Source organism: Phragmites australis, chromosome 2 (genome assembly GCF_958298935.1).
Source record: "Phragmites australis chromosome 2, lpPhrAust1.1, whole genome shotgun sequence".
Lineage (NCBI taxonomy): Eukaryota > Viridiplantae > Streptophyta > Magnoliopsida > Poales > Poaceae > Phragmites > Phragmites australis.
Window position 1 is genome coordinate 42,649,524 of NC_084922.1, and position 27,657 is coordinate 42,677,180.

The 27,657-nt window shown below is 46.4% G+C and overlaps 2 protein-coding genes, 1 non-coding gene and 1 pseudogene across 5 annotated transcripts; 3 read left to right on the forward strand and 1 right to left on the reverse strand.

Annotated features, from left to right (window-relative positions):
- Positions 1-6,782: 6,782 nt before the first annotated feature.
- Positions 6,783-6,856, forward strand: TRNAI-AAU (transfer RNA isoleucine (anticodon AAU)). Its single transcript has one exon. It is a non-coding gene; the product is annotated as a tRNA-Ile (tRNA).
- A 530-nt stretch (positions 6,857-7,386) lies between these two features.
- On the forward strand, positions 7,387-9,796 carry LOC133909019 (uncharacterized). 3 transcript variants are annotated; one of them, XM_062351286.1, is made up of 4 exons: positions 7,388-7,649; positions 7,713-7,947; positions 8,063-8,214; positions 8,331-9,796. In XM_062351286.1, exons 3-4 carry the CDS (start codon positions 8,097-8,099, stop codon positions 9,542-9,544), a joined length of 1,332 nt encoding a protein of 443 aa, XP_062207270.1. In that variant the 5' UTR covers positions 7,388-7,649; positions 7,713-7,947; positions 8,063-8,096; the 3' UTR covers positions 9,545-9,796. The 3 variants fall into 3 exon arrangements, with proteins under 3 accessions (XP_062207271.1, XP_062207270.1, XP_062207269.1); XM_062351287.1 differs by having other exon boundaries at positions 7,387-7,881; XM_062351285.1 differs by having other exon boundaries at positions 7,388-7,947.
- A 163-nt stretch (positions 9,797-9,959) lies between these two features.
- Positions 9,960-12,449, forward strand: LOC133909018 (putative pentatricopeptide repeat-containing protein At3g11460, mitochondrial; annotated as a pseudogene).
- Positions 12,450-12,572: 123 nt separating this feature from the next.
- On the reverse strand, positions 12,573-26,973 carry LOC133909017 (uncharacterized). Its single transcript, XM_062351283.1, has 21 exons — positions 26,589-26,973; positions 25,306-25,404; positions 24,818-24,969; positions 24,580-24,652; positions 23,968-24,090; positions 23,545-23,653; positions 23,082-23,161; positions 22,837-22,918; positions 22,528-22,667; positions 22,285-22,395; positions 22,064-22,180; positions 21,895-21,984; positions 21,396-21,449; positions 21,211-21,285; positions 20,569-20,644; positions 20,349-20,448; positions 15,396-15,465; positions 14,480-14,553; positions 14,048-14,157; positions 13,502-13,750; positions 12,573-13,183 (listed from the first exon to the last, which is right to left on the reverse strand). Exons 1-21 carry the CDS (start codon positions 26,712-26,714, stop codon positions 12,819-12,821), a joined length of 2,475 nt encoding a protein of 824 aa, XP_062207267.1. The 5' UTR covers positions 26,715-26,973; the 3' UTR covers positions 12,573-12,818.
- Between the last annotated feature and the right edge of the window lie 684 nt (positions 26,974-27,657).

Consider the following 27,657-nt stretch of genomic DNA (forward strand, 5'->3'; position numbering starts at 1 on the left):
TTTGTTAACTGCGAACTAGTGCTCCTGCATTAACAAAAAGACAGCCCGAACATGATGCAGATGTTTAGACCATGACGTGCTGTAGATTAGGGTATCGTCAAAGAAAACGAGCACAAACCATAGAATGAATGCTTTAAGAACATCATTCATCAGCGCTTGAAATGTCGAGGGGGTATTTGTAAGCCATAACTACATGATCGGAATTCATAGTGTCCATGATGAGTGCAAAATGCCATCTTCTCAATGTCTGATGAGTGCATCAAAACTTGATGGCAGCCACTGCGAAGATCCATCTTGGTAAAGAATCGTGCGCCCTTCAATTTATCAAGCAGCTTATCGATGACCGGAATCAGGAATTTGTCCTTCACCGTCTTAGCATTCAAAGCTTGATAGTAACACAGAAATGCCACGATTCATCTTGCTTGCAAACTAGGAGAACCGGTGATGAGAAGGCTGAGGTGCTCTCCCTGATGATTCACTAGCGCAACATCTTCATACATTGGCGCTCAATTTCATCCTTGAGCAATTGGGGATACCGATTCAGACGGACAACAATGGGCGTAGTTCCTGGTAGTAGATGGATTCGATGGTCAAAATGCCAGCGTGAAGGAAGACCTTTCGGGGCCTCAAAGATGTCTGCAAACTCGACTAGCAGCAAGCTAAGGAGGTCGGCCGACTTTAGTGCATGAAGGCAAGGTGCTGGTGTGACGTCCATGCCAACCCACTGAACACGATAATCGTCACACCAAAATGACATAGACAAATGCTTGAAGTCCCACAAAGCAGGGCCCAAGGTGCGTAGCCACTGCACGCCCAGGACAAGCTCATATCCCTCCAGAGGTACCACATAGTGGGTAATGAAGAAAGGTTCGCCGACGATCTTTATGGATACCGCTCTGCAAATGCCGATGCAAGGAAGACGATCTCCATTTGTGACACCCCATCATCAGGCCCTGATGGGGAACTGGAGTGAGGCCGAGGTGAAGTGCAGTCTGGTCAACCACAAAGGAGTGGGTGTAGCTCATTCTCTGGGGCAATAGAATCTTCAAGCTCTTGGAGATAAATGCCCTTCATGGAACAACACTATAGATGCTCCTTAGAAAACTTCTCAGGTCAATTGAAGCACTGGTGTCGGTGACATGGGAACCGGGGGTCCCCGAGTCCCGAGGCCAGGATAGCAGAGTGCACGTGGCGCCTTCCCTCGGGGACTTTTTCCCCGAGGTCCGAGAAGACCAAGTTCTGGGAGAGGGTGCTCGGGGCCATGAACAGTGGTCCCTGAGTACCTGAGTTCCCCGAGGACCCTAGAAGACCAAGTTCCGGGAGATGTTGCTCGAGGTCATGAACAGTGATCCCCGAGTACCCGAGTTCCCGAGGACCCGAGAAGCCAAGTTCCGGGAGAGGGTGCTCGGGGCCATGAACAGTGGTTCCCGAGCACCCGAGTTCCCTGATGATCCCAGCAGGCACAATTCCGGGAGAGGACGCTCGGGGCTATGAACAGTAGTCCCCGAGCACCCAGAGTTTCCCGAGGACTTGAGAAGTCCTTCACCGGTGGTCCCCACAAGGGCTCATCGGTGAGGTGTCAATTGGTGAGAGGCTCGATGCTGCATTTAAGATGGAGGGTGGCATGTCACTTCCAGCCACTCCCTCCACGCCTGCTGTCAGTCCCTGCCACTGCCTCGCAGGGAGGCGTGGGGACATTTAATGCGGCGGGTCCCATCGCGCGTCATCCGACGCGCCTCGGGATAACGTCGCAAGGCTCAAGGCATATCACCTGCCATTGTGCTGTGTCAGGCTCACTTTGGCCGAGCGGGCACGTGGGGTTGCTCGGTGGCTGCCCGGTGGGCCCTCCCCGCAGCACCCGCTGAAAAGCAGGATGATGATGACAGGACTGGACAGGGGCGCGTTTTCAACCCCCGTAACATCAAACTGCAGCCCATGATGGTTGCTTTCTATTTATGGCGCCTTGGAACTCGCGTCATCCTTTCTGGGCACGCTAACCGCCCCGACAGGCAATAAAAGGGGGGCGGGCTCCCCGGAGAAAGAGATCGAGCTGGACACAGGTCTCAGAGGTTCAGAAGACAACGACTTCTTCAGGACCGAGACAAGCTGACGAAGAACAAGAAGCACGAAGATCTAGACTTAGACAAAAATCCTTGTAACACAAGAGATCCTCAGAGAGGCATTTTCCAGAGCATTTATAACCTACATACATGAGTAGGGTATTACGCTCCGTGCGGCCCGAACCTGTCTAAAATCCCTAGAGCATTTATTTCCTCTAGCATCCGATCATCCCTTCCACCTGCATCTCATTTACTCCCATTTATTTCACGTACAAGGTGGATTCAGAATCATCCCCCCAGCCGAATCTCAAAGGGGGTCCCTCCGGATCCCCGCTTGTGGAGTTCATCCTCCGACAACTGGCCTTTGAGGTGGCGCTCTGCCATCTCTACGGATGACAAACACGTGAAGTGCATTCCAGGCACGGGGATCATGTGTGGTTGCTGTGCTGGGGGTAGAAGGAACAGATGGCACCAAAATAGACGGAGGAGCAGTGTTCGGCTACGTTGGTGTGGCTGTTGTGCCATGCCCCACCAGGACGATGTGAGGAGGATGGGTCGGCCGTGATCCAGTATTTGTGTCCTCGTATTCAACTTCTAGGCGATGGGCAAAGGCTTGAGCCAAACTCATGGCGTCCTCAAAAGTTATCGGGTGTTTCAACTCGACATCAGTATGAAGAGGGTTCCGAAGGCCAACCGTGAATATGTTCACATGTTGCATCTCCTTGATGTCATCACATCGAGAAAGGAGTGTCAAGAATTACTCCTAATCCTCCACTGATCCCGGGCAATGTAAATGCATCAATTCACCGAAAGGATTACTGCGAACTGGTGGTACGAAGCGGCCATTGATGAAGTCGATGAACTGCAGCCAAGTCGAAACACCACGGTTGCCTTCCAAACGATAGTACCATTGGCTAGCCGCGCACTCTAGTCATATGGAACGATGCCAACCGAACTTTCTCGTCATCCGGTGTGTGCTGAGAGAGGAAGAACTGCTCACAGTGGTGGATCCAAACGATTTGATCATCCTTGCCATCATAATTCGGAAACCATGCTACCTAGCCTCTTGCGGTCTTCGTCATCGTCCTGACCAGAGCCCCCGGCATCTCCTGAGGCAGAGCCGCCAATCTCACGCGCGAGCTGTTTGCTCTGCAGATGATTGGTGGAGACATTGAGCGAGGAGAATTGAGTTTCGATGTGTGAGATCTTGTTGCTGTGGCGGTTGATGGCAAGCAAAATCCGATCAAGCTTGGATGTGATGTTAGCCATAGTCGCAAGATCGCCCATGACTGATGCCAAAGATGATATGGCTAGGATTATGGAATGCACTCACCCTCGCTAGAGGCTCTGCGCAACAACTTAGATGGAACTTCCGACTTTATTCATGCTTGTCAAAACCAAACATCCCAAACTTTTAAATAGAGCTAGCGCCTAACAGATCAACTAACAACCATATCTCCAATTAAACTAACTAACGATCTTATCTCCAACTAATGGATTCAACGATCTAACTAAGCTAACAAACTCTAATATATCGGCTGTGAGAACTGAGAAGGTTGCCTGAAACCTGCATGACAGAGATGGAGTAAACCAGAACATGCATGATGGAGTAAACTAAACGTGACTGTAACACCCAAAATTCAATTTTTGCAATAATTTAAAATTTTTCTAGAAATTTAATCTAGTGTTGCAACTTAGTTCAATAGGAAATTAATTTCTAAATTTAACCTAGCCTAAGAGAAATTGTTTGGTTGCATTCATGCCGTTATAGATGCAATAAGGTTTTATTAGGTGGAAAAAGTTTGCAAAATTTCGCTAGATTTCGCCGCTTTAAAACCTCATTTGAAACTATGTTGAAAATTCTAATGGAAAAAAAGTTTTGGAAATTAAGAAATTGCGCTTGGGCCGATTTCTTTCTTCCGGCCCAGTTTACCTTCCTCCCCTCCCTCCTTTCCCCTCCCGCGTGGGCCGGCCTCTCTCCCAGCGCCAGCCCAAGTCGGCCGAGCGCCCGCCGAGCCGACCACTCAAGCCGGCCCGTCGCCCCCGTCTCGCTGCTGTGTGGGACCCACCGAGCCATGAGCCGAGCCGCCGCCTGATCGGCTCCCCTTCTCCCAGCTCTGTCCGCCCGCCTTCCCAATTAACGCCGCCACCCCCGCCGTTTCAATTGGAGCCGCCCCGCACATCTCTCTGCCCGAGCGCCAAACTGTCGCATGCGCATGCTTTTCCCCTCCTTTTCCCCCTCATCAATTTTGTGAAACGGCCGCCCGATGCCATTTCCGACCGCACGGAGTAGCTCCGGCATTGAAGGTTCGGCCGGCCATGCAGCTCTCTCTCTCCCCCCTTCTCTTCTATAAAATCCGTGCCACCAAGTTCTCCATCCTTTCGAGCACCCCATCCACCCTTCTCCTCTTTCTCTCCCGCACGGAATCGACCCCGACACCGGTCTTCTTCTCCGCCGCCGGTGAGAGCTCATCGCCACCCTTGTTCTTCTTGTCCGAGCCCTCTTTTGACCCTGGCTCTTGCTCTTGGGCATCGCAGGGCCCTCGGTGAAGTCTCCCGACGTTCCTCGTCTTCTCCCCGTCACCGGAACGCTGCCGCACCGAGCTCCGAGGTTGTCAACCGCCGTTCTTCGCCACTGGCCACCTTCGGATCCTCTCCGCCGGCAAGAAGCCCTCCGTAAGACTCCCCTTCGCCTCCTCTATCTTTTGCGCCATTCCCTGCCGAGGTCCGTGCTCGTTTGCGCTATTCCGGTGAAGGTCCGGCGATCCCCGCTGCCGCCGGTTGCCGCCCGCGCGTGCCTGTGCCGCCGGCCAAGTCCCCTTCAACCTCGGCCGCCCGATCAAGATCCAACGGCCCAGTTTATTTGGTGCAAACCCCCTTTGAATCCGGTGCACCGTAGGCATGGACCGGCCTTCCAGGCCGTGGTCCATGGTCCCGTAGACCTTTTCCATACGATTTTGTTTCGAGAAATAAATCTGTTTCGCTTTATGATGTCATAAATCCAATTTTCAGTATAAAAACAATTCGAATTTTCTCTGATAATAAGGAAATTTTGCAGAAACACCCCTGGAACTTCAAATGATCATAACTTTTTGCTCGTAGCTCCGATTTAGGCGATCTTTGCGCTCATATTCTCGTAGTGACATGTAGATTATGTTTATAGGGTTTTTCTCTAGTTTTAGGTCTGTTTGGTGTACTGTTCTTATGTTAGAATGTGTGCTCGTGTAGATGATTCAGTCCAGGAGTTCGGCAACTTTCAGGAGGAAGATTTTGACCTGTGCAACACTTCGACGAAGGCAAGTGTCTTGACCATGTTGCAAACCCAGTTTTTACATAAAGCTAGTCTTTGTCAAATATGCATGCTATTTTACAAAAATGGGTAGTATAGCAAATACTAGTGTTAGATGTAGATGTTTTATCCTTACAAGATCATCATGTTTATGCTTAGCCGTGCTTTAGATGAACATGTAGCGTGTAGGATCATGAGTTATGAACTAAAAGTTGATATAGGAAGAATATTATGGAAACTGATGTTGTTAAGGGAGTTAACAACAAAGATAATTGGGGTTTTGGGTAAGAAAGGGCTACTTTTCCCAGCATGGTTGGTTGTTTGGTAGTATACCCTTATGGGGTTATTGGAGGTCTTGCCCAGACCATTTTAAGGACCGGTTCGTGGAGCGAACATCCATGGCAAACAGAGCAACCACGAGACCAATATGGTACGGATTGACCTAGTAACTAGATGTTCTCCCAGTGTTGTATGAGCCAATCGGATGTGTAGATAAGGAAGGGTTACTTCCCGATTCTACCCAGCACAAGAGGGGGCTTCTGGGGTGGAGGGTTACTCCACTTATGTACGACGGTGAAACCTCAGTAGACAAGTGCATACTGGGAGACTCTTTGAAAAAGCCTCGTAGTGATCTTTTGGCGCACACCCCGGAAGTGTGTAAGGTACCATCAGGTGCTGGCAACAGAGAAGATCACGACTCGTGGGTAAAGTGTGCAAACTCTGCAGAGTGTCAAACTGAATATTCAGCCGTGCTGACGGTTATGAGCAGTATGGACCCTCACATGATTAGTCGGGCGGTTGTTTTTCTTGGATTGGGAATTGAGTTGAATTCTCGGAGGTTAAAGAAAATCTTTGGTACATCTTTTTCCATTTAAAATAAAATTTGTTTTCCATAGTTCAGGGCTAAAATCAGCTTTTATGCAAATGAAACCCTAGAGAATAGGAAGCCTTGATTCAAGCCACCATATCAAATTAAATTTTTTTCCCCCACTTGTTGAGTATTGGAAATACTCATGCTTGCTGTTTCAGAAGATGAAACTTTTGAAGAATTTCCTGAGGATGACTTCCCTGAAGATGATGCCGAGTTCTAGGCTTGTGGAACTCTCGGTCGGCTGCCTGTTGGCTTGGAGCTGCGCCGTTTTTTTTTCCGCTGTGGTGTTCTTTTCTTTAGACCCGTGTGTGATTATTTTGTAATAATTAGCGTTGTAATAAGAAGCACTGTGTTTGTTACACTAATGAAATCGTTATATGTATGATTAAACTGATTCTGGCATACATATAGTTTACATCTGGTTTTGATCTTAAAACAGAGTGTGACAGTGACTTTCTGCTGTCTCACCCATTTTTGTATTACCTGTATGGTGCGTGCGTTTTCTGCCGAAACATTCTTTATTGTTTCAATAATAAAATAAAGTCTAGAATACGATAATAGCGGCCTATTAGCTCAGTTGGTTAGAGCGTCGTGCTAATAACGCGAAGGTCGCAGGTTCGAGACCTGCATGGGCCATGCTTTTGAATTCTTTTTCTATTTTTTTTGGGTTTCCAGTGTGAAATTCTATTCTGTGAGCTAATCCCAAAAGGTGCATTTTCGGCTACTGTGAGCTAATTCCAAGAAAAAAGCACTACTCCCTCGTACGTTTTTTTTTATTTGATCAGCAAAAAGAACCAGATATATGGTACATGGAGCAAAACAATTAGAAACAATCTTTGCATTATTGTCGTCAACGCGTTCATATATGAGCTCTTGTCGTTTGGTCCTTCACTAAATCTAATGATTTGCTTGGAAGATGTTCTCGTGAATAAAAGGTCCCCATGCCCAGCGCAACGAAAGCAGAGAAAGAGTCCAAAACCTAGTAACCCTTAGACCATGACACGGTCTCAAATCTCAGCCCCAACAGGCTGATTAGCTCGAATCGGATAGCCGTTCGATCCAGGTCAGGTCCTCGCGTTGACGTCAACAGCAAGTGAACACATGTGAACAGGCGATGAAGTTTGGAGTCCTCGATACAAACCGATGCGATGGCTCGGAAGCACCATCGGTGACAGGTGAGGAATTAAGGTTTCCAGAACAATTCCTACGAAAGCAACAATTCAAACCCATTTGCTAATTGAGGGAGTAACAATTGAGGAGGGCGATGGCGAAGTAATAACAACCAAAAGGAGGCGTCAGGGTGCGAGGCCGAGAGGGAAACATACACATTCTGCACAAGCGCCGGACCGGACCGGGTCTCCTCACGTTTTCGTACCTACCGTATGGTCATCTCGCCCGCGTCAACGGCGGTTTGGAAGCAGCGATCTGCGTAAGTCGCCATGCCAGCCTTTTTCATTACGATTAAGAGAGTCCTCTTACTGGTGGCATACAGCTTTTCCTCAGCTGTTGCTTCCTTGCCGTTTCAAGAAAGGGTGTCCCTCTTCCCCTGGTTCTTCCGCCGTTCAGCTTCCTTTGGCTTCACGCCTCGGAGGACGGAGAGCCCCGCCCGCGTCTTGGTTCTTGGAACAGAGCGGCTGAAGATCTCGGCATTGTTGTCCTCCTCGCGACCAGTGGTTGAAGAGGTGAGGAAGAATTTGGGGGGGAGTTCTGAAGAGTTTGGCGTCTAGGTAAGCCGCTCGATCGGTTCTTTTTCTGTGGCCTAATGGCTAATGCGAGTATGCGACGCGGTTCTTCTTGTTGTCGGCTGTCCCTCACGGATTCCTGCCGCCCTGTTTCTTGCAGGTAAGCAGCACGCCGGCCGGCCGGCACCATCATCATGCAGAGCGCGGAGGTGAAGGGGCGGTTCGGGCGGTGCCCCTACTGCCGCGCCATGATCTACCAGGACCCCAACGCCGTCATCTTCTACTGCAGCAAGTGCCGCACGCCCATCCGAGGTACACAGCGCAGCACCACACCTGAAACGAGTTCCGGCACACGACGCTGTTCCCCTCCATGCTGCGAAGTAGCACCCGGTGCGATCGATTGATCGGTTTCTTGTGCATTGCTGCAGGGAAGAACCCGCGGCCAACTGACGAGACCGAGTACGCGCTCTCGCAGCTCGAGATCCTCTCCGCCGACACCGCGTCGGTGTTCTCCGACGACGTTGAACCGTCAAACTCAAATCCAAGGCCGGCTTGGATCGTCGAGGACGGAGACGACGAACAGCCGCCAGTGCAGAGCAAGTCAACTCCCTACGGAAACTTCAAATCGAGCAGCTGCCAGGGCACCGGAGCCTTGTCGTCCTCGCCGTACAAAGGGTTCGGTTCGGTCAGAACCGGTTCAAGAAGCAACCGGGAGGAGGAAAAAACCGGCTCGCCGATGCACAGTCGCGTGACCGAACTCCGGCCGTCGTCGCGGAGAACCAGGAGATCGATGAGCGGTGACGTGGACGTGCCGAACAGTGGAGGATCAGGAACCGATTCAGAGTCCGACGTGCCGGCGTCGGCTGCGTCTTACCGTCGCCGGGCGTCGCCGCTGAGCTCACAAGAACTCGAAGCGGAGACGGTCTTGTCAGGATTCGAGCCGGCCAACGTTGCGAGATCGCCACTGACTGACCCGGCCTTCACACAGGGCCTCCTGCAGGCGCTGGACAACCTCCGGAGGGTTATTGCCGTCGTCGAGCAGCCATACAGTGTCGACGGGCACGAGTACACGCCGCAAACCGGCATGTCTCGGATGAGCTCACCTTGCAACGATGGCAGCGGCGGCACGCGTACAATAACACGTCGCAGCTCTCGCCTCATGCGCCGTCTGGAGTCGCAGCTCGCGCAGGCATTGCCAGCCGACCAACCGCGCCGGGACGAGAGCACCTCCTCGTCGTCGTTGGCATCGAGCAGCCGACGCGACGGGCTCAGGGCGCGGACGCACCACTGCCGGCCGGTGCTGGGCGGCACGCCGTTCGTGCTCTGCGACAAATGCTCGGAGATACTGCAGCTGCCGGCCGCCCTGCCCGTGGGCAAAGTTACCAGGCTGCAGTGCGGCGGCTGCGGCGAAGCGCTCGCGCTGATGCTGCCGGCGAGCGGCTCGATGAATCGGCCGAAGAAAATCTTTTCCGCGCCGCAGCCGGCCGTATGCGGCGCGGAGGACACCGAGGAGTACGCGCTTGCGAGGAGGAGCAACCTGAGCAGCGAGCAGCCACGGCCGGCGGGGCCACTCCACCGCGTGCTTGGGTATAGCTCCGTCAGCTCGGTTTTTCGGAGCCGGCGGTACGGCGAGCACGACTGAGCATCTCTCTCGTTTGGTCTTTCTTACGGTGCGGAAATATTGAATAGCGTTGTGGTTTGTCAAAATTCATGGAGGATTCTTGATTCTTTTGCTGTCTATTTCAGAGAATTGGGTGTAAATTGTAATGTTTCTGATAAACAAATTTGGGTTCTCATGAAAGATGAACAGTTTTCATTAATTATGCATTCTTGTTAGAACACATTCGTAACGAAATTGTACCACTTCAGAATGTAAAGAGAGATTTTGTTGTTAGTTCTTATGTCAATCTATGTTAATTGCTCGATCAAATTCGTTATCTCCACGATCTCCATCCTACGGAAGTAAAAAATTGCAAGCCTAACTTAACAGAAGAGCGTGTGGCGTTCTTTAACCACCACGAGTGGTGCCCCCTGCCTGCCTGGCAGAACGGGCCCGCATGCCAGCGAGAAGAGCATATGGTCGAACACCTTGTTACCTCCTCTCATCTGACAGGGCCATGGCCACCGAGCCTTCCACCTCCGCCGCCGCCGATGCAAATTCCACTGAGCCATGGAGCGCGCGAGTGCGCACCCTGACACGCCTCGGGCGGCACCGGGAGGCCCTGGCGCTCCCAGCCGCGGTCATCTCCTGCGCCGCGCTGTCCTTCCCCTCCGGCGTCGCCCAGATACACGCGCTGGCAGCCAAGCGCGGCCTGCTCCCGGCAGCCGGCGCCTACCTCCTCACCGGGCTGCTCACCTCCTATTCCCGCCTCGGCCGCCTCCCGCTCGCCCACCAGCTCCTCGACGAAATGCCCCTCGCTTCCACGCCGCACAACACGCTCCGCACCGCGTTCAACTCCGTCGTCTCCGGCTGTGCGCTCCACGCCCTCCCGGCCGCCTGCTTCGTCCTCTTAAGCTGCATGCGCGCTGCATCGATCCGCTTCGACGCCGTCACGCTCCTCGCGCTTTACGCTTATCCCCACCGCACCTCTGAGCGTCGTGCCGCAGGTCCATGCCCTGGCGGCACGGGCCGGGCTCGCCGCCGAAAATTCCGTTTCCAACTGCCTCATATCCACGTACGTGCACAGCGGGGCGGCCGGCGCGGCCCTCGCCCGGCGGGTTTTCGACGAGATGCCGCTGGCCTCCCGCGATCTCGTGCCATGGAACGCCGTGCTCTCGGCCCACGCGCAGAACAGCCTGGCCGTGGACGCCCTCGAGCTCTACCGCCGCATGCGTGGCCCTGACGGCGGCGGGGTGGAACAGGACGCGGTGACGCTCGTCGGCGTGCTCTCCTCCTGCGCACACCTCGGCGCGCGCTGCGTTGGCCTCGAAGTCGAGCGTTACGTTCGCTAGAGGCTCCCGGGCTTCCGCACAAACGTGCATCTGTGCAATGCGCTCATCAACTTCCACGCGCGCTGCGGTAGCTTGCCCCGAGCGCAGCAGCTGTTCGACGAAATGCCCATGAGGAGTATCGTGTCGTGGACAGCTCTGATCACCGGGTACGGCATGCACGGGCATGGCGACGTCGCCATCAGCCTCTTCGAAAAGATGGCGTCGGAAGGCATCTGGCCGGATAACGTTGCAATGGTCGGCCTTCTGTCGGCGCGCATCCACGCCGGGTTGTACGACGAGGGGCGCAAGCACTTCTCGTCGATGGAGAGCACCAACAGACTGCGACCTACACTGGAGCACTACACCTGCATGGTGGACCTCCTCGGACGCGCCGGCCGCCTGGAGGAGGCGCGAGAGCTCATCTCATCGATGCCAATGCCGGCGGACGGCGTGGTCTGGGGTGCGCTTCTTGGAGCGTGCAAGATACACAAGAACGCGGAGGTAAGGGAGGAGGCCTTCGAGCACGTCGTCGAGCTGGAGCCGAGAAACGTGGGCTACTACGTCCTCATGTCGAACATATACACTGACACGGGCAGCTGGACGACGTTGCGAGGGTGCGGGCGATGATGAGGGAGCGCGGGCTCAAGAAGGAGCCTGGGTGCAGCTACGTCGAGCACAATGGGAGGGCTCACCTGTTCATGGCCGACGACCACTCGCACCCGCAGGCGAAGAGGATCTACGAGCTCGTCATCAAGCTGGAGCAGATGGTGAAGGAGAAGTCCGAAGTGAGGGAGAGCGGTGCGGCCGAGGGACACGTGGAGAAGGCGTCTGCGCCGCCGCTGGTCTGCTTTCACAGCGAGAAGTTGGCCGTGGCGTTTGGGTTGCTGAACACCGAGGCCGGCAGTGAGATCGTGGTGATGAAGAACCTTAGGGTGTGCGGGGATTGCCACTCGTCCTTGAAGTCGGTTTCGGCAATTGCCAATCGGCCGCTCCTTGTCAGGGACGGCAGCCGCTTCCATCGCTTCGAGGGCGGAGCGTGCTCCTGCAACGATTACTGGTGAAGCCTCTGGTGCTCGTCGTGAGGAAAGCACCATAGGGGTTGCAACTACGAAGAACCAAAGTGCGTGAACTTGCTGTGGTTTTGATGGGCAAAGAGGAGCAAAACAAGGTGCTGCTTCAGTGAAGGGGAATACTACTAGTTGCAAATAGACTGTCGATACAGCAGATGGGATAGAAGAGGCAGCACCAAGCCAGCCTGCCGTCAAGCTGTGCTGTCCTTGCTTCTGCTTGCCAACGACCAAGTTCGCCATTCGCCAAGTATAAACCTGAGGAAGACGTGTGCTGCTCAACACTAGATCAGAGAGGTGATCGCTAATCTTTGAACCGCGTGAAGGAACCGACCTATTGAACTCCTCCGAAACAGCGGCAAAATAATTTACAAAGGAGACACTGGTGTGCACTTTTCCTGCACTACTTGCTAGCAAAGCGTACAAATTGGTGTGGTTTCTGAAGGGCAAGTACAACTTGAGGTCGAATACTGTATTGCATGATAAAAAACCGGCAACAAGGCTGCAGGGGAAGGCTGCTTAATAAAGTCCAGAACGATTTCAAGCCAAGTCATTCTTTCTAAGGAATCCATGTTTAAACTACTGTGCTGGTGTATTTGTTTCATCTCAACCATATGTTTCATCCAAACATAACGGGAAATGTTTAAATATTAATCAAGAAAAATCAAGGAAAAAAATTGAGGCAAGACCACTGTATTAATAACATAAGTTCAAGATGATGGTAACTGTGATGTACAATAAACCTTCTGAAGCTATCGTAATACACAATTGTAATATAATAATGGTACATTGGTCAAAATCATGTCCATATAAATGCTTTGGCTACTTTACAAAGAATAGTCTTCTGGGCAGAAACTCGAGGGAAAAAAATAAAAGGGAAACTTTGCATTCTTATACAACACTTGACACCATAACACTTCATAACCCAGTTGAGGATGTCCTTCCTATTCTTTGGGCGCCAAGTTTTGGTTGTGCGGGCTTTGTTCCTCGACCCCTAGCAGATGAAGCCAAAGGTCTAGCTTTGGTTGCTGGTGGAGGTGCTGCAATCGCACCCCATAGATCGCCATTGTTTGCTGCTGCTGGCTTCGAAGGCTTTCCAGATGATTTTGGCAGAGGTGCAGCTATTGAACCCCAGAGGTCGTCATCATCATTGTTCGATGTTGATGGTTTGATGTCTGCAGACTTTGATGCACTTTTCGGTGGTGCAGCAGCTATAGGACCCCATAGAGGATCATCTTCTGATTTTGGCGCTTTTAGTGGATGTGATTTCGATGAGTTCGCAGCTACATTTGACAAAAACAAAAAGAGAAAAACATATAAATTAAATGGTCATCTTTTTTACTAATAAATTAGCTTAGTACCATCACAAGGATGTATAGAGTTGGAAATGTCATCCAATGTGAAGATGAGATGTGGGTCAAACATTGGATGTCAATTTTTAGTTTGATGACCTCGATGGTACTAAGCATTATTATTATTATTATTATTATTATTATTATTATTATTATTATTATTATTAACTACAATTTTCAATGAAAGCTGACTATGTGACTGCATGAGATAAAACAACGCACTAGACGAAAAAAAAGAGAAACACTTACCTGCTTGCTTTGGTTGCACCACTGGACGTTTCTGAGCAGCCTGTATGTTGGATAGAATAGATGGTGATGGTTTATCATCAAATGGATCTACATCATCCCATCCTTGTTTATCGCTACCGTTCTCTTCATGGATATTATCATCCTCGAGCTCACCCCATCCATCTACTGAGGACCTTGCTGATGCCGGTGCAGCTTGATCAAGGGAAATGGATGTGGATGGTGCATATGCTACTGTGGCAGACTGGGTATCTATGATAATAGAATTGATATTCAATAGTAGATCTTTTTAAAGCGAACAGAAGTAGTAGAGGTGTTCATGCTCAAACAGGGCACCAAAAAAAATACTAGGATAGATGCCAAAATTAGGTAAGTAGGTACTACAGAAAACAGGATGCCACAAGGTTAGAATTCACAAACATTACAGCATGGCATATCTATTACTTTCTGAACCCTCTTTTCAGACATTTACATCTCACCCCTTTATAGTGATGAGAACTCGAGTGACACTTAAGCATAAAGCAAATGCGGTAATCAAAATATTAATACCTGGTGTGGCAGCCAAGGGTGCAGAAACTTGTGAGTTATTGGCATTTGCAGTAGATACTAGACCATGGTCAGAAGCTTTACCCTTTTGAGTAAGAGAACTCATGGCCCACCTGTATTCAGATGAGTTTGTCATAAACAGTACAATACAAAACTAGACTAAATGGCACATATATAACATCAAAAACAACATTAAGGCTTCCTTCGGTGGCTCCTTACAATCGGCATATGTTTATCTACTTTTGCATAGATCTCGGCAGAGCACAGAAATGATACATGCAAGTAATATTATTACTGATACACTCAGAAGTCCAAATGCATTGGACCAAGCTTTCAAGGAGAGGCGTAATTGATTTGATTAACAACGAAGCCACCCAATTTTTTAACAATATTTATTGTCCTTTTGGAAGCCAACATAGAAGCAAGATAACTTACCCAAGCAAACCTGCATTTCCAGGCTTCAACTGAACACCAGTACTTTCGGCTGCCCTGTTGTCTCCAGTATTAAGCTATAGTACACAAAAGTAAACATTAAACAACATAATAATAGCAAAATCGATAGAACAGAAGGGTAAAGAAGAATATTTTCTATCGATACAGAAGGGTAACAAAAATGAGAACACAAACTCTAAAAGCATCACTGCAATATGTTCTGAATCCTACAAGAAAATGGGATTGGCAAGCATTCAGAAACCTCATTTGCATTTCAATGCTAATTATTCCATTTGTGTTCTTATTCAAGGAGTTTGCCATTTTACATTGTTTGCATCTTAGACTAAATGCTTTTGGAACTGCTCCATTTATCTCTACATTATTGTCGGGATAAGGTTGTAGTGATGTATTGTTACCCTTCTGTTCTAAAAACAACATAAGAATAGCAAAATCGATAGAACAATACATCACTACAACCTTATCCCGACAATAATGTAGAGATAAATGGAGCAGTTCCAAAAACATTTAGCCTAAGATGCAAACAATGTAAAATGGCAAAGTCCTTGAATAAGAACACAAATGGAATAATAGCATTGAAATGCAAATGAGGTTTCTGAATGCTTGCCAATCCCATTTTCTGGTAGGATTCAGAACATATTGCAGTGATGCTTTTAGAGTCTGTGTTCTCATTTTTGTGCTGTCCAGAGGAATATTACCCAGTGATTTTTGCCTGCTACCTTAAGAAATTAAGACAAGTGATACTTCCGAACATAACAATGAAAGGTAAAATCTATACAGCCTATTGCTGGTACCCACAAGAGTTTTGGACTTGTGGTACACCATTAGAAGCAAATTATTTGTGGACTAAGTTGATCCAGCAAAGTCGATAAATCATAAGCAACAAACTACATATGCATACCTTCTCATGGTGCTGTTTTGCTACTTGCAAGAACTGATCGGTAGCCTGGAAAGCCTTTGTTCTCACATCACTATAAAAACATCAAATGATTTGTAAGACCAAATCACCAAAATATGATGCCCGTAGTTATGACAGAATGTTGACAAGCAAAACTTGCTTCATAAAAAAAAGTTAACTCAGATGGACAGATGAATACTACTATATCCAGACATGGAGTGATGGTACCATGCATTCATGTCGACATGATACCTACAATCTAAATTGCACTTGAACATAACTGGTACTACTATTTGTTAGTGATTCAAATGCATAAACCAAACAGAATGGTCACTATCATATATTCATTGTTCTTGTTGTGCCTAGTTGTCCTGTCACTGAATTTGGCTGCAGGGGAGGCGTCCGCGCCTCGCTGTGTCTCCCTCCCAGCCATCACCACTGCTACTGCACAGCTTGAAGATGAGCCAAGGCAGCAGGCCAGCAGCAGTGAGCGATAGAAGGCACGAGGGGGGCAGGGGGTTCGGCGGTGACCTGGCAGTAGTAGACTAGTAGTCGGCAGGCAGTACAACAAGGTCAGAGGAACTGCTAATTAGATGGCCTGTTGGGCTAGAGCATGGTGGTGGGCAAAGAAAGAGTAGTGGCCCATCTCTTCTCTTACCACTCTTTTTTTTATCTAAGATATACGTGTAAAAATTTGTTGTCTGGCGTGTGTAATCTTCACCTAGACACCTATGCGTTCTGGTGCCCGAAGAAACACATGGTCTAGCGCCATAACAACCTTACACGTGATTATCTATTCCAGATTCATGGTAGATTCGCTTAAGCGGTAAGGTGGCCCCAGAGGGCGACACCATGCTGGACACCACGCTTTGAAGTGGTATGGCGTCCGCTTTATTCGCAAGGCGTCCATAAGGCAGCCGATGACCCACCAAAACAAAAAAGAATCAAGAAAAAATTCTGCAACTTACGCTCTCATTACAGCGGCACATGTTAAAGTGGCGGCAAGAAAGAAAAGACCAAAAAGAAAGCGTCTCCATGGCTTAGGGCGGGGTGAGGCGGGCGCCATATGGGCAGCCCATAGCCTCTGGCGGGAAGAAGCAAGAAAGAGAGGAGGGAATCAAAAATTGGCGCGATAAGTAGGAGAGGAGAGGAGAGGGAGAGAGCCAACCTCCAGCTCCTGCGCCATGCCGCGACGCCGCCAAATCCAACCTCCATCACGTCGCCCCACACCGCCGCCAGCCCACCAGTTCTTGCATCGGCTCCCTCCCTCGCTGCCCTCTAGCTGCCGCGGTGGCTCCCGCCCTCACCATCCTCCAACTCCCGCGCCACCGCCCTTCAGCTCCTGCTTCAGCTCCCTCCCTCGCCGCCCTCCAGCTCCCGCCCTCCCCGTCCTCCAGCTCCCACGCCACCACCCTCCAACTCCTGCGCCGGCTCCCTCCCTCGCCGCCTGCTAGCTGCGGCGGCGGCTCCCGCCCTCGCCGTCCTCCAGCTCCCGCCCTCGCCCTCTGTTTTGCAGTTGTGCTTTGGTAGCACTTGGTAGCAGTTCATCACAATGTCAGGACCAAGAGATGCAAGTCCAGGCAGCGCAACATTAGCTTCAGTTCATTATGATCCAAAGATTGATCCTAAAAGGAAGGCTAAGTCTAGTGATCCTAGATGGAAGTATGGCTACTGGCCGGTACTTGGAAATAGAGATTTGGTTGAGTGTACTCGGCACTAGAGTATATGCAGGAATCAAGAGATTGAAGGAGCATCTTGTAGGTGGATATTCAGATGTTGTGAAATGCCGCCTCACAACTCCAGAAATTGCAAGAGAGATGGAAGTGGCATTGGTTAAGAATAGAAGGAGACTGCTGGACCTAGATGATGATGGTGTTCAAGAGATATCAAGGGAGGGCCAAGTTCAGGAGAATGTCACCACTGAATCAGTTGGTGTTGTGCAACATCCAAGTTCAGGGACAACTACCAAAAGGAAGCAATCAGCTCTCAAGTTTTCAACCATACCCCCTAAAACCCAAACAAACCAAGATAATAATTAGCATGCTTCGGAAAAAACCTGAGGAAGTGGTTGAGTAAAGGCCTTCCAAGCACGGTCCTGCACAAAGTACCATGGAGGGAAGGATGAGGATGAAGGAAGAAAGAAGAAAGAGATGAGGTCAACATGCATGTGGCCAATTTCTTCTATGAGTGCGGCATACCATTCAATGCTATCAGATCAAGGAGCTTTGAGATTATGTGTGAGGCCATTGGGTAGTATGGACCTGAATATATGCCTCCTAGCTACCATGAGGTGAGGGTGCCATTTCTTCAAAAGGCTGTGGAACAGACCAACAAACTGAAGGAGAAGCATGAGGAGGCTTGGAATCAATACGGTTGTACACTCATGTCGGATGGATGGATGGATAGGCGGGGACGGCACTTGATTAATTTCCTAGTCAATAGTCCAGAGGGGACTTTCTTCTTAGAGTCCATTGATGCATCAAGTCACGTACATGACGCAAGGATGTTGGCTGATGTATTGCAGCTGAGAATTGATGTCATTGGAAGGGGCAAGGTTGTACAATTAGTCACCGGTAATGGTGCTAATTACAAGGCAACGGGCAAGCTTCACATGGAAAAGATTCCTACGCTGTTTTGGACCCCATGTGCTGCACATTGCTTGGACCTCATGCTGGAGGAGATTGGCAAAATGAAATAGTATAAAAAGCCTCTTGCACGTGCCATGCGTGTTACCACATTTATTTATAGGCATGGTAAGCTTCTTGATGTAATGTGGGAGAAGACATGTGGGAGGGATCTTGTTAGACCTGCAGCTACTCGTTTTGCTACTGTTTTTCTCACTTTACTCAGCCAGCACACTCACAGGGATGCTTTGAAATTCCTATTTGTTAGTGATGATTGGACTAAGTCCAAATTGGCAGCCACGGATGCAGGGAGAAATGTGCATGACATCATTCTCTCTTTGGAATTTTGGAACTCAGTTGAGGACTGTCTGAGAGCTTCACGATCTCTTATTGTTTTGTTGAGGATTGTTGATGGGGACGAGAGACCTGCAATGCCGGAGGTTGCATTTTGTATGGACCATACAAAGAAGAAAATCACTGAGAATTTCCCTACCAGAGCCAAGGAAAACTTGCTTAAGAAAATATTGGCTATTATTGACCGGCGTTGGAAGGACCAAATGGACCAAAAGCTTTATGAGGCTGCATTGTTTCTACCAGAGCCAAGGAAAACTTGCTTAAGAAAATATTGGCCATTATTGACCGGTGTTGGAAGGACCAAATGGACCAAAAGCTTTATGGGGCTGCATTGTTTTTGAATCCAAATAAATATTTTGACATAAAAAGGATGATGTGCAGGCTGGTAAGCTAAGGTCTTCATTCACTGATGTTCTTGCAAGAATGGTGACTGATGATGATCTTCAAAACAAGATTGATGGCCTAGCTATTGAATATGAGGACCAACGGGACAGCTTTGCAAATAAAATTGCAATCAATAATCTTAAAATGAAGACTCCTCTTAAGTCCTACAATCCTATTCTATATAAACTTGATTGTTTCCTAATTCTAAATTCTAATATAAGCATGTTTTGTGATGCTCTCTAATGTCTAATCTAGTTGAATGGTGGCGTTCATATGGTGGTAAAGCAGTAGAGCTCCAAAGATTTGCAAAGCGGGTTGTTAGTCTATGTGCTTCTTCTGGCTATGAGCGTAATTGGAGCACATTTGAGTTTGTAAGTAACTAAGGAACATATTCATTTCACCATTTGTCAATCATAAATATTATTCAAATTCAAGTATTAAATTTGCTATTGCAGATCCATACTAAGAAAAGAAACAGGTTAGAACACAAGAGGTTGAATGATTTGGTGTATGTTCAATATAACCGAAAGATGGCAGCGAGGTTCCAAAAGCGGCGTGAGAAAGGATCAAGTAGCTTTGACCCATTGTGATTGGAAGAATTTGATTGGAACAATGAATGGGTTGACTTGGATGCTGAACCCATTTACAATGGCCATGGGCTTGATGGCATTACATGGCAGCAAGTTGATGGTGTTGTTGGTGCATCAACCATGCTTCAAGGTCACAATTTTCCTAGGAGAGTCCGTGGTGATGGGTGTGGGCATGATTTTAGTATAACCTATGCTCGAAAGCGGCATGCAGTTTCTAGTTCCTGTACTTCAGTAAGGTTGCATGAAGAAGAGGAGGCTGAAGACTTGGAGTTAGGGAATGAACAGGATGGAGAAGAAGATGAAGATTATGCGGTTGATGATGAGCAAGTTGATGACTACGGTGAAGTAGCACATATTGTTGCTCAAGATAGTGGTGACCAAGCTGGTGGTGATGGTGGCCGTTCAGATGCCTTTACTATGGATGATGACTACTATTGAGTGTGCTTTACTGCTATAAGTGCAGTAGTAATGTAGTATTTTGATTGTTTAGTGGACTAGTTCTCTACTTCTCTTCAAAACTAAGATGTATTGATGTTGTGTTGTATGCTAAACTATCGATGCACTGTCCCACACTTGTTTTGTGGTGTGATACTGTCATTTGTCCTATCATCTCTTTATTTTTTATTTTTGCTGCTGCTGCTTACCCTACTTTTGCTCAGTTACTAAATTATTTCTTTTGCATAATGGCAGCATGTTACTGCAAGGAGGCTGGGACCTACATGGGAGGAAGCTACAACAAAAGGAGAATTGTTGGGCTCAACAAGAAGCAACATCAAGGTAATGACATGCTCCTGAATTGCCCCTTGAATTTGTAGCTATGCTTACTACTTTACTAGGATAGGATGATGCTATGGTGTCGCCTCACCTCACGCCTTAGGCACTAAGGCGGTAGTGAGTCACCACACCTCGCCTTTACGCATTAATAACCATGTCCAGATTAAGCCTGTTATTGCCAGTTGCAACTTGCAACAATGAGAAAGTAGAGACGGAGCTAAAGGCTGTACCTATCTGGATCAAATGTGAGGACAACAATGTTAGGCAGGATGCGAGTTGCAATCTCTGTCATTTCATAGTATGAACTAGTGACATTCAGTGCCATGATTCCTGCCATGGAGCAATATCAAATAAATCAGTTATGATACAAAGCATTCATCTTGCTCACTGATAATTACTGGAAGATAGATTTATAAGTACTAAAATGAACATCTGGGCAGGTTAGTGTACCAGCTGCTCGGGCCGGAGGGAAGGTATCACGTAATGCACGGACTGTGAATGCATTGATCAATACTCTCTTCCTGGTCTGTGAAAATAACAAGAGCTGTGTTAAAAAAAGAGGCAAACACTATATGGTGGCATTAGCACATGAAATCCATCTCCAGGCTAATTGGATATGGTTCAATTTTCCAATTAGGGGCTAATCCTAAATCCAGCAGTATATATGTTTTCCATCAGTTTCGGACTAATTACTTGGTTAGCCATATTTTTCTGTGTTCCATCATTTTTTTGCAGTAGTGACTATTACCAAATACCCTTAATACCAGATATACCGGTCAGTTCAGCTGAGACAACCAGATGTCTTCAACAGAAACTTGAACCATAAGCATGAAAGCAGAAGCTTATACACAACTATGGAGTTGTTTTAATTTTTTTTTTTTTTTTTTTGCAGATTATAGCAAATGGATTTCCAGTGTCAAGAAAACTACTGACCAAAATTTTCCTCTGTATACAACTGACACATTAAAAACAGCTCATTTCAGTGAAATTCCATAACGCCACATGTTCAGCATGTCTAGTTAATACACAACATGGAAAAGGAAAATCAAGAAGTAATACAAGCAAAAGGATAGTAGTATCTTTGAGACAAACCCCATCATTCATGTAGTTTGCAATATTTCCAAGAAGAATTGTAGTGTTCGTCCTGATTGCAGGTTCTTCATCCACCTGCAACAGACAATGGTGCTTATTGCTTAACATAACTAGAGTATAAACCTTCTCATATCCAAGCAGATATAACAGAGTCAAAGGGCATCTCAATCTGAACAGAACATCACCTGTAGCTTAGAGAGATACTTCAAGAGAGATCCTGAGATTGTACGCTGAGATAGCTACAGTAACAGACCAGATAATTAGTCATTAGGAAGCAATAGTTTCCATGGATAAAAGGACTGCGTGAGAATCTTAAATCCCTGGATTATTTATTAGAACATGCCATGGCAAGTTCAATGTGCACACTCCTGCAAAGACAGGAGTTCATGCAACCAGATCAGTAACAGGAGCTCAAACCTAACCATGTATCAAACTAACCAACCTTAGGATAACACATTTGCAAAACAAAACTGAACACATGCCAAAATTGGTAACCAAAGTAATACATGGACTTGGATTTTTCCGGTATACAAAATCATGATCATGCAAGCAGTGAATTCAGAAATATTGACAAAACAGCGACACTTCTTAGTCATAACTTGTATTCCATAGACCGCAATCAGGTTCTGACTACATCTCGGATGATAGACCTAGATGCTCAACACGAAGGTTGAAGCAACTCACTTTTGGGGCCAATACGAGCATCGACTTCAATGTCAGTTCACGAAGAGAAGAAGAAGTATCGGAGAAGCCAGTGGCGACATGAGGAAAAATCTGCAAATACATTAAATGATTAGACATATTTATGCAGACAATGTTCCAGAAACACAAATATAGAAAAGAGATCACACACTTGTTCATCAACAGTTTGAGCTGCCAATGACTCCCCAAACTGATCTATGTGCTGCAAAAGACTAACTCGGATAGCTCGGTCATTAGAGGCAAAAAGCTTGACAATAGTAGGCAAAACCTGAAAAGGGCCAGCATTCTCAACTAATCAGACTATTAGATGATTCATAAAACAGTGTCGACTATAATTAATATATAATGGGTGAAAACAAAAGAAAATATCACCTTGGTACTAAATTGGTCAGCCGGAAGCCAGGAGCCCATCTTCAACAAAACAGTCAAGGCTGGAGCAGCAGCTGAACCAAACTCGAGAGCAGAAGCCAATACAGGGAGCAACTGTGCACAAAGTAGCCCAGATAATAAAGATTATAGACAAGGTCGCCCGATTCGTTGGAAAAAATAAACGAAGGTACAAAGCATAATCACACATGGAGGAATCAAGGGCTTTACTGGAGACTTTGGCAATACCTTTTTCAGGACTATCTCACGGGGAAGCTGTTCAGCTATATTTGGGAGTTTCCGGAAAAAGCTGTCTTTCTCAACGCTATCTTTTAAATTAAGAACTTCCATGAACTGAATGGTCTCTACTAACTTGTTCTGGAAAAACTCTGAAAACAAAGAGCTAAAGACATCATTGCAGCCATTTGAAACTAATGCAGATAATCAGATGTGTGACTCACAATAATGGTAGTAAGAATGAGCACTGAAGAAATGCACTAATTAAGTAAATGTCTCAAAAACAGTTGAAGAAAGACAAAGAAGAAATGTTGAACTTACCGCTGTTGTCAATTAGTTTTGAAGGATTTAGTCTACGAGAAGGTGTAGAACTCAAGAGCCTCTGGTAATCTGGAAGTAGAGACTACAAGGAAGAAAATAATCAATAACTCAGAAATACACAAATGCGTACAAACTTCTCAGAATAACATTCTGCAGCTAGAACAAAGGGGAAAGTCCAAAAACAACCAAAAAAAGTAATAGCATGGTACAGAAATAAGTTCTTAAGTGCAATCATGCGAGCTAACCTTTGGGATTGCAGCAGTGTTTCGAAGGTCCTCTGTCCTAGCCAGCTTTGCACCCGAAAAGAGTTCATAAATTAAACACCCTGTGACGAGTGTTGCATTCTCATTATTTCATCATTCAGGAACTAACTACCAATGGGACCACCAAGGGCAAACAACAGAAAAATTCAAATGGGATCAATTCATCGATTTACACTTCAACATTTCTTTCAATAGTCTCTCTTGGCTTCCTCTAGAATGCAAAATGAGCAGTATTTAACATAAAAGGTTTGGAACTATGGATATAAGCATGCAGAAACCATTTACGAAATTCACAAAAAACACTTATCACAAAGTGATAGGAATACCCTGGTAAAGTACTGTTAGAAAATAATTTCCCCCATACTGTAACCAACAAATTCACAGATGCAGCCATTGCAAGCATGCAATGCAGGACAAGGAACCATTAAGTGTTAGTTCCGCTCACCCAATCCCCAAGAATCAATGGCCCACGGAGGTGATTTCCTAATTGCAGCCCAGTCTGACTTTGTCAGCTCCATTGGCTTGTACTGCGTTCCAATTAACCATTCAAATTGCTGCGAAGAAAAACACAGATGAGAAAAAAAATTCAGATGAATTCAAATATTCAGATGAATTCAAATATTTTATTGTTTTATCAAGGGATATATATCTCCATTACTTTTCCTAAATTCCCATGGCACTAAAAGGTATTGAACCCTGCTTTCTAGAAACAACCCTAAGTGGACCCTAACGCAACAGGTGTAGAAATAAAACAAGTTTCCAAGCTTTACTTATAATGTATAAGAACACTATTTGAACATTCACCAAATGATATCTGAGAGGAATTATGTCTAAGTAATAAAAATAAAGGTGTGGATTAAGTCCTTACCAACATGGGGCTACCAGAGGCTTCATTGTTAGCATCAAATTCTGACAGAACATCAAAAGCATGAAGCTTCCAATCCAAAGTTTGAGTGACAACTGCACTGGCCAAGCATACATTCCCATGAACCTGGAATTGATCAACTGACGGCAATCAGGTCATTTATGACCAAAGCATTCCCAGCATTTGTAATTTTCAATTATGTACTATGACCCCACCGTGTTGACTTGAATACACAATCTAATCCAATTATATATTTAGAAGTTGCATCCACATCAATAATCAAAAACAAGGAAATGTCCTAGGTCAACACTCAAGAACAATAGAACAAAAAACCTAAGCTAACTTTTAGGAACGACTTAAGTTGCAAGCAGTATACACAAATTCATAACTGCATGCTTCATATGTAATCTGCTTCATCGTCTATAATTAAATATAACACTGTTACAAGCAAGCAGGATCATCAGAAATCATCAATGCAATTCTACAAGTAAATATCACAAAGCAACAAATAATGGAAGGTTTTAGCTTGCATCTAAAGATAGTCTAAAGATGAACCAGATTACATATTACATTCCACTCTTCAACTCTTAATGCGGAAAGTATGTACAAACTTACGAGCTTGCAGTCATTATTGAGAAAGCTCACAGCTTTCGATATCTGATGAAGACCCCATGCAAAATACTCATCTCTGCAACATTATTGGTTAGCCATAATGAGAATAAATTTCAATGGTCCAAGAGATGTATTACAGAACTGAATCAAAATCTATTGAAAAAAATGCCAGCAATTGCAAAATTTTGCTTTCCGAAAATACCATTTTGATAAACACAAAAAGACAAGAAGCTCATTGTACCTCTGCGTACCACCCAGATTCAGTTCCTTGATTTTTTCGGAAAGTGGCATAACTGGTTCTGTAACAATATAGATAGTGTGCTTCATGGCAGGTCCATCGGGAACTTCTGCTTCAGTACTGTGAAGAAAGGACAATATATTTGGATGCCGCACCTGCAGTAACCACAACAGCACTGAACTAACTTAGCAGATGTTGATAAAATATAAAGTCCGATCAACCAAAAAAACTTTTATGATAGAAAGTGTTCCTTGCCATGAAAAGGTAGACATAACAAAACGATGCAATAATGGTGCAGATGGAACAGCACATAAAAGTATATGATTCTGAAACTTGAAACTTCCCCTTCACATTTTGTCTATAATTTTTTTAGGTAATTTTTCTAGATTTTTTAAGACTTGACATTTTGCCAACACAGACTACCTCCTCAACTTTGAAAGTTATAGCAGTATTGACCATCAAAACCCTAATGACAAAAGTTAGTAGCTTACTGTTCGTAATCTCTTAACACCATTGCGACCAGCAACCAAGTGTCTGTCCTGAGGATTGCTCCCTGACAGAGAAAAAATTGACACAGGCGATCCATCATCCTGGAGAAGACAAGGCAACAACAATGTTGAAAATGGCAATATATCTCACAAAATTAAGACAAAGTAATCCTTTTGTAGGGTGAAAAAAAATTAACCTGCTTAAGCAAACAAAACTGCACAAGAGAAATTTGGGCAATAATGGTAAAACAAGGATGAATAATATTAGTCCTACAGCTGCAATCAAGATCACTGTAAAAATCACCTGGGTGATAATATTACACGCAATGCTCTAAACCTCTTCATATTTGGCAGTTATAGTAAGAATTGCTATAAGTTATTCATCCCAGGTTTGTCCATAAGAACGTGAAAGGTTTTCAGGTAACTTCGCAAAAGTAATGAATCAGTTGTTTCCAAGCTCTATGAGACCTCCAGCCCCGCATCTACATTAGCATCAGCATTAAGCAATGTGCCAGGATTCAAATCAGCAATTGCAATATCCACAAATACGCAACCCTCATATTCAACATCCCAATCGTGAATGTCCCAAGACCCAAGGCATTATATCCCAAAAAACAACCTCATATCCTTGCACTACATTAGCATCAGATGAAATTAACAACATAGCTCCACACAACGAAAATCTCTTGATACATATAGATATTGCACCAGAAACTTCCCAAATTCATCCAAAACGACATTACTAAAGTGCTAGCAGCAGTAATATCCTGAGCATTCTTGACCTTCACCAAACTGGATGGCATGCCGCTGCACGCGAGCACCACATGAACTCAAAATCTAACCAAACGTTAAGACAACTGCCGCACAAAATATAAGCTAAATGAAATCGCAAGACTTCCCATTCGCTTAACCAGATTAGCCTCGTATCAACTAAACACTAAAAGTACCAATTCTGCTCACGAGGAGTTAATAAAGCTAGTACCACTCCAACACAGTCACACGGACTCCAAAACCGCATCCGAAAAGCCAATACAGCTACAGAAAGCAGACTCGCAAAATCCAACGCGTACGCAGCCACAAAACGCCGGAACGGCAGGCCAAAATCCACACTAGCATAGCGCGCGCAGTTCGCACCAACTCGAAACTGGCCAAACCAACCAGCGACACAGAGAAGCGAACCAGCCTACGAACCGAATCAGCTGCATGCCGAATTCCTCTCCAGTTCCCAATCCCACGGGGATCTAAACGATCTGGTGCGGGGGGGGGGGGGGATGCGGACGGCGTACCTTGGAGGTGCCGCGGTGGTGCGTCCATGAGCCCCAGGCGGAGGCGTAGGGCTCGCCGACGATGTAGGGGAAGTCCTTGAGGCCCGATCCGGATCCGGCGACCACCTCCTTGAGGAACTTGAACATTTTGCGCTACGTCTCCGGGGATCAAACCACCGTCGAATTCTGCGCGCGGCGCTTGGTTGGACTCGATCGCCTTCTCGCGGCGTGTGTGGTCCGCGCGCCGACGCGGCGAGGTAGATCCGGGGCGGTGGAGACGAGTAGGCGTCGAGGGCGGGTGAGGTGAGCAGGGGGAAGGGGAAGCCGGCACGAGGGGGCAGAAAATATTTGCGCTTTTGCCCCTTGTCTCTGAGAATCTCGAGCTGGACAGACATGTCACAGCCTCACAGACGCATATGCACATTTCGTTTTCTAGAAGAAGGAATTTATTTATTCAGGTCTCTATATAAGGTATGCACTCAAACATTTATTATTATATTATTTCACAAATTCAAAATCAACATCTAACATGTTTTTATAAAAGTAAATATAGCGAACCATCAAAAACAAAATCTATTAGTAAACATTCACTCATATTTGTCGAATATCTTTATAGTGGTAGTCTCTAGCATGCGGCATCTCCATCACATCTTCTCTCTTGAGTTTGTCTTTGCTTTGTCAAATACAATATTATTCCTGTTCAGCCATATAGCATGATATAAAAATGCACCAACCAAATTTCGATATCTAACATTGGAGTCTACATTCTGTATTAAGAACCAAAATTATGTCTTACAAATGCGGACGTGGACGTTGTATACCAAATAATATTTGAACATTCTTCAAATAAATTTAGTGATAGTAATTAACAAACAGATGTTAAATAATTTCATTATTATTAAAAAAACAACATTTCTCGCCACCTTACAGCGAGAAAATGCAAGTATTTTTAACACGGCAATTTGCATGATTTTGCAATTACCATGCACGTGCGAGTTGTATTCTATGTACTGTATGTAAGTATGTAACGAGATATGTCGAGTAAAATTTTGAAAGAATGCTTCCTCTTCAAAGAGAAGGCAGTAAGCCC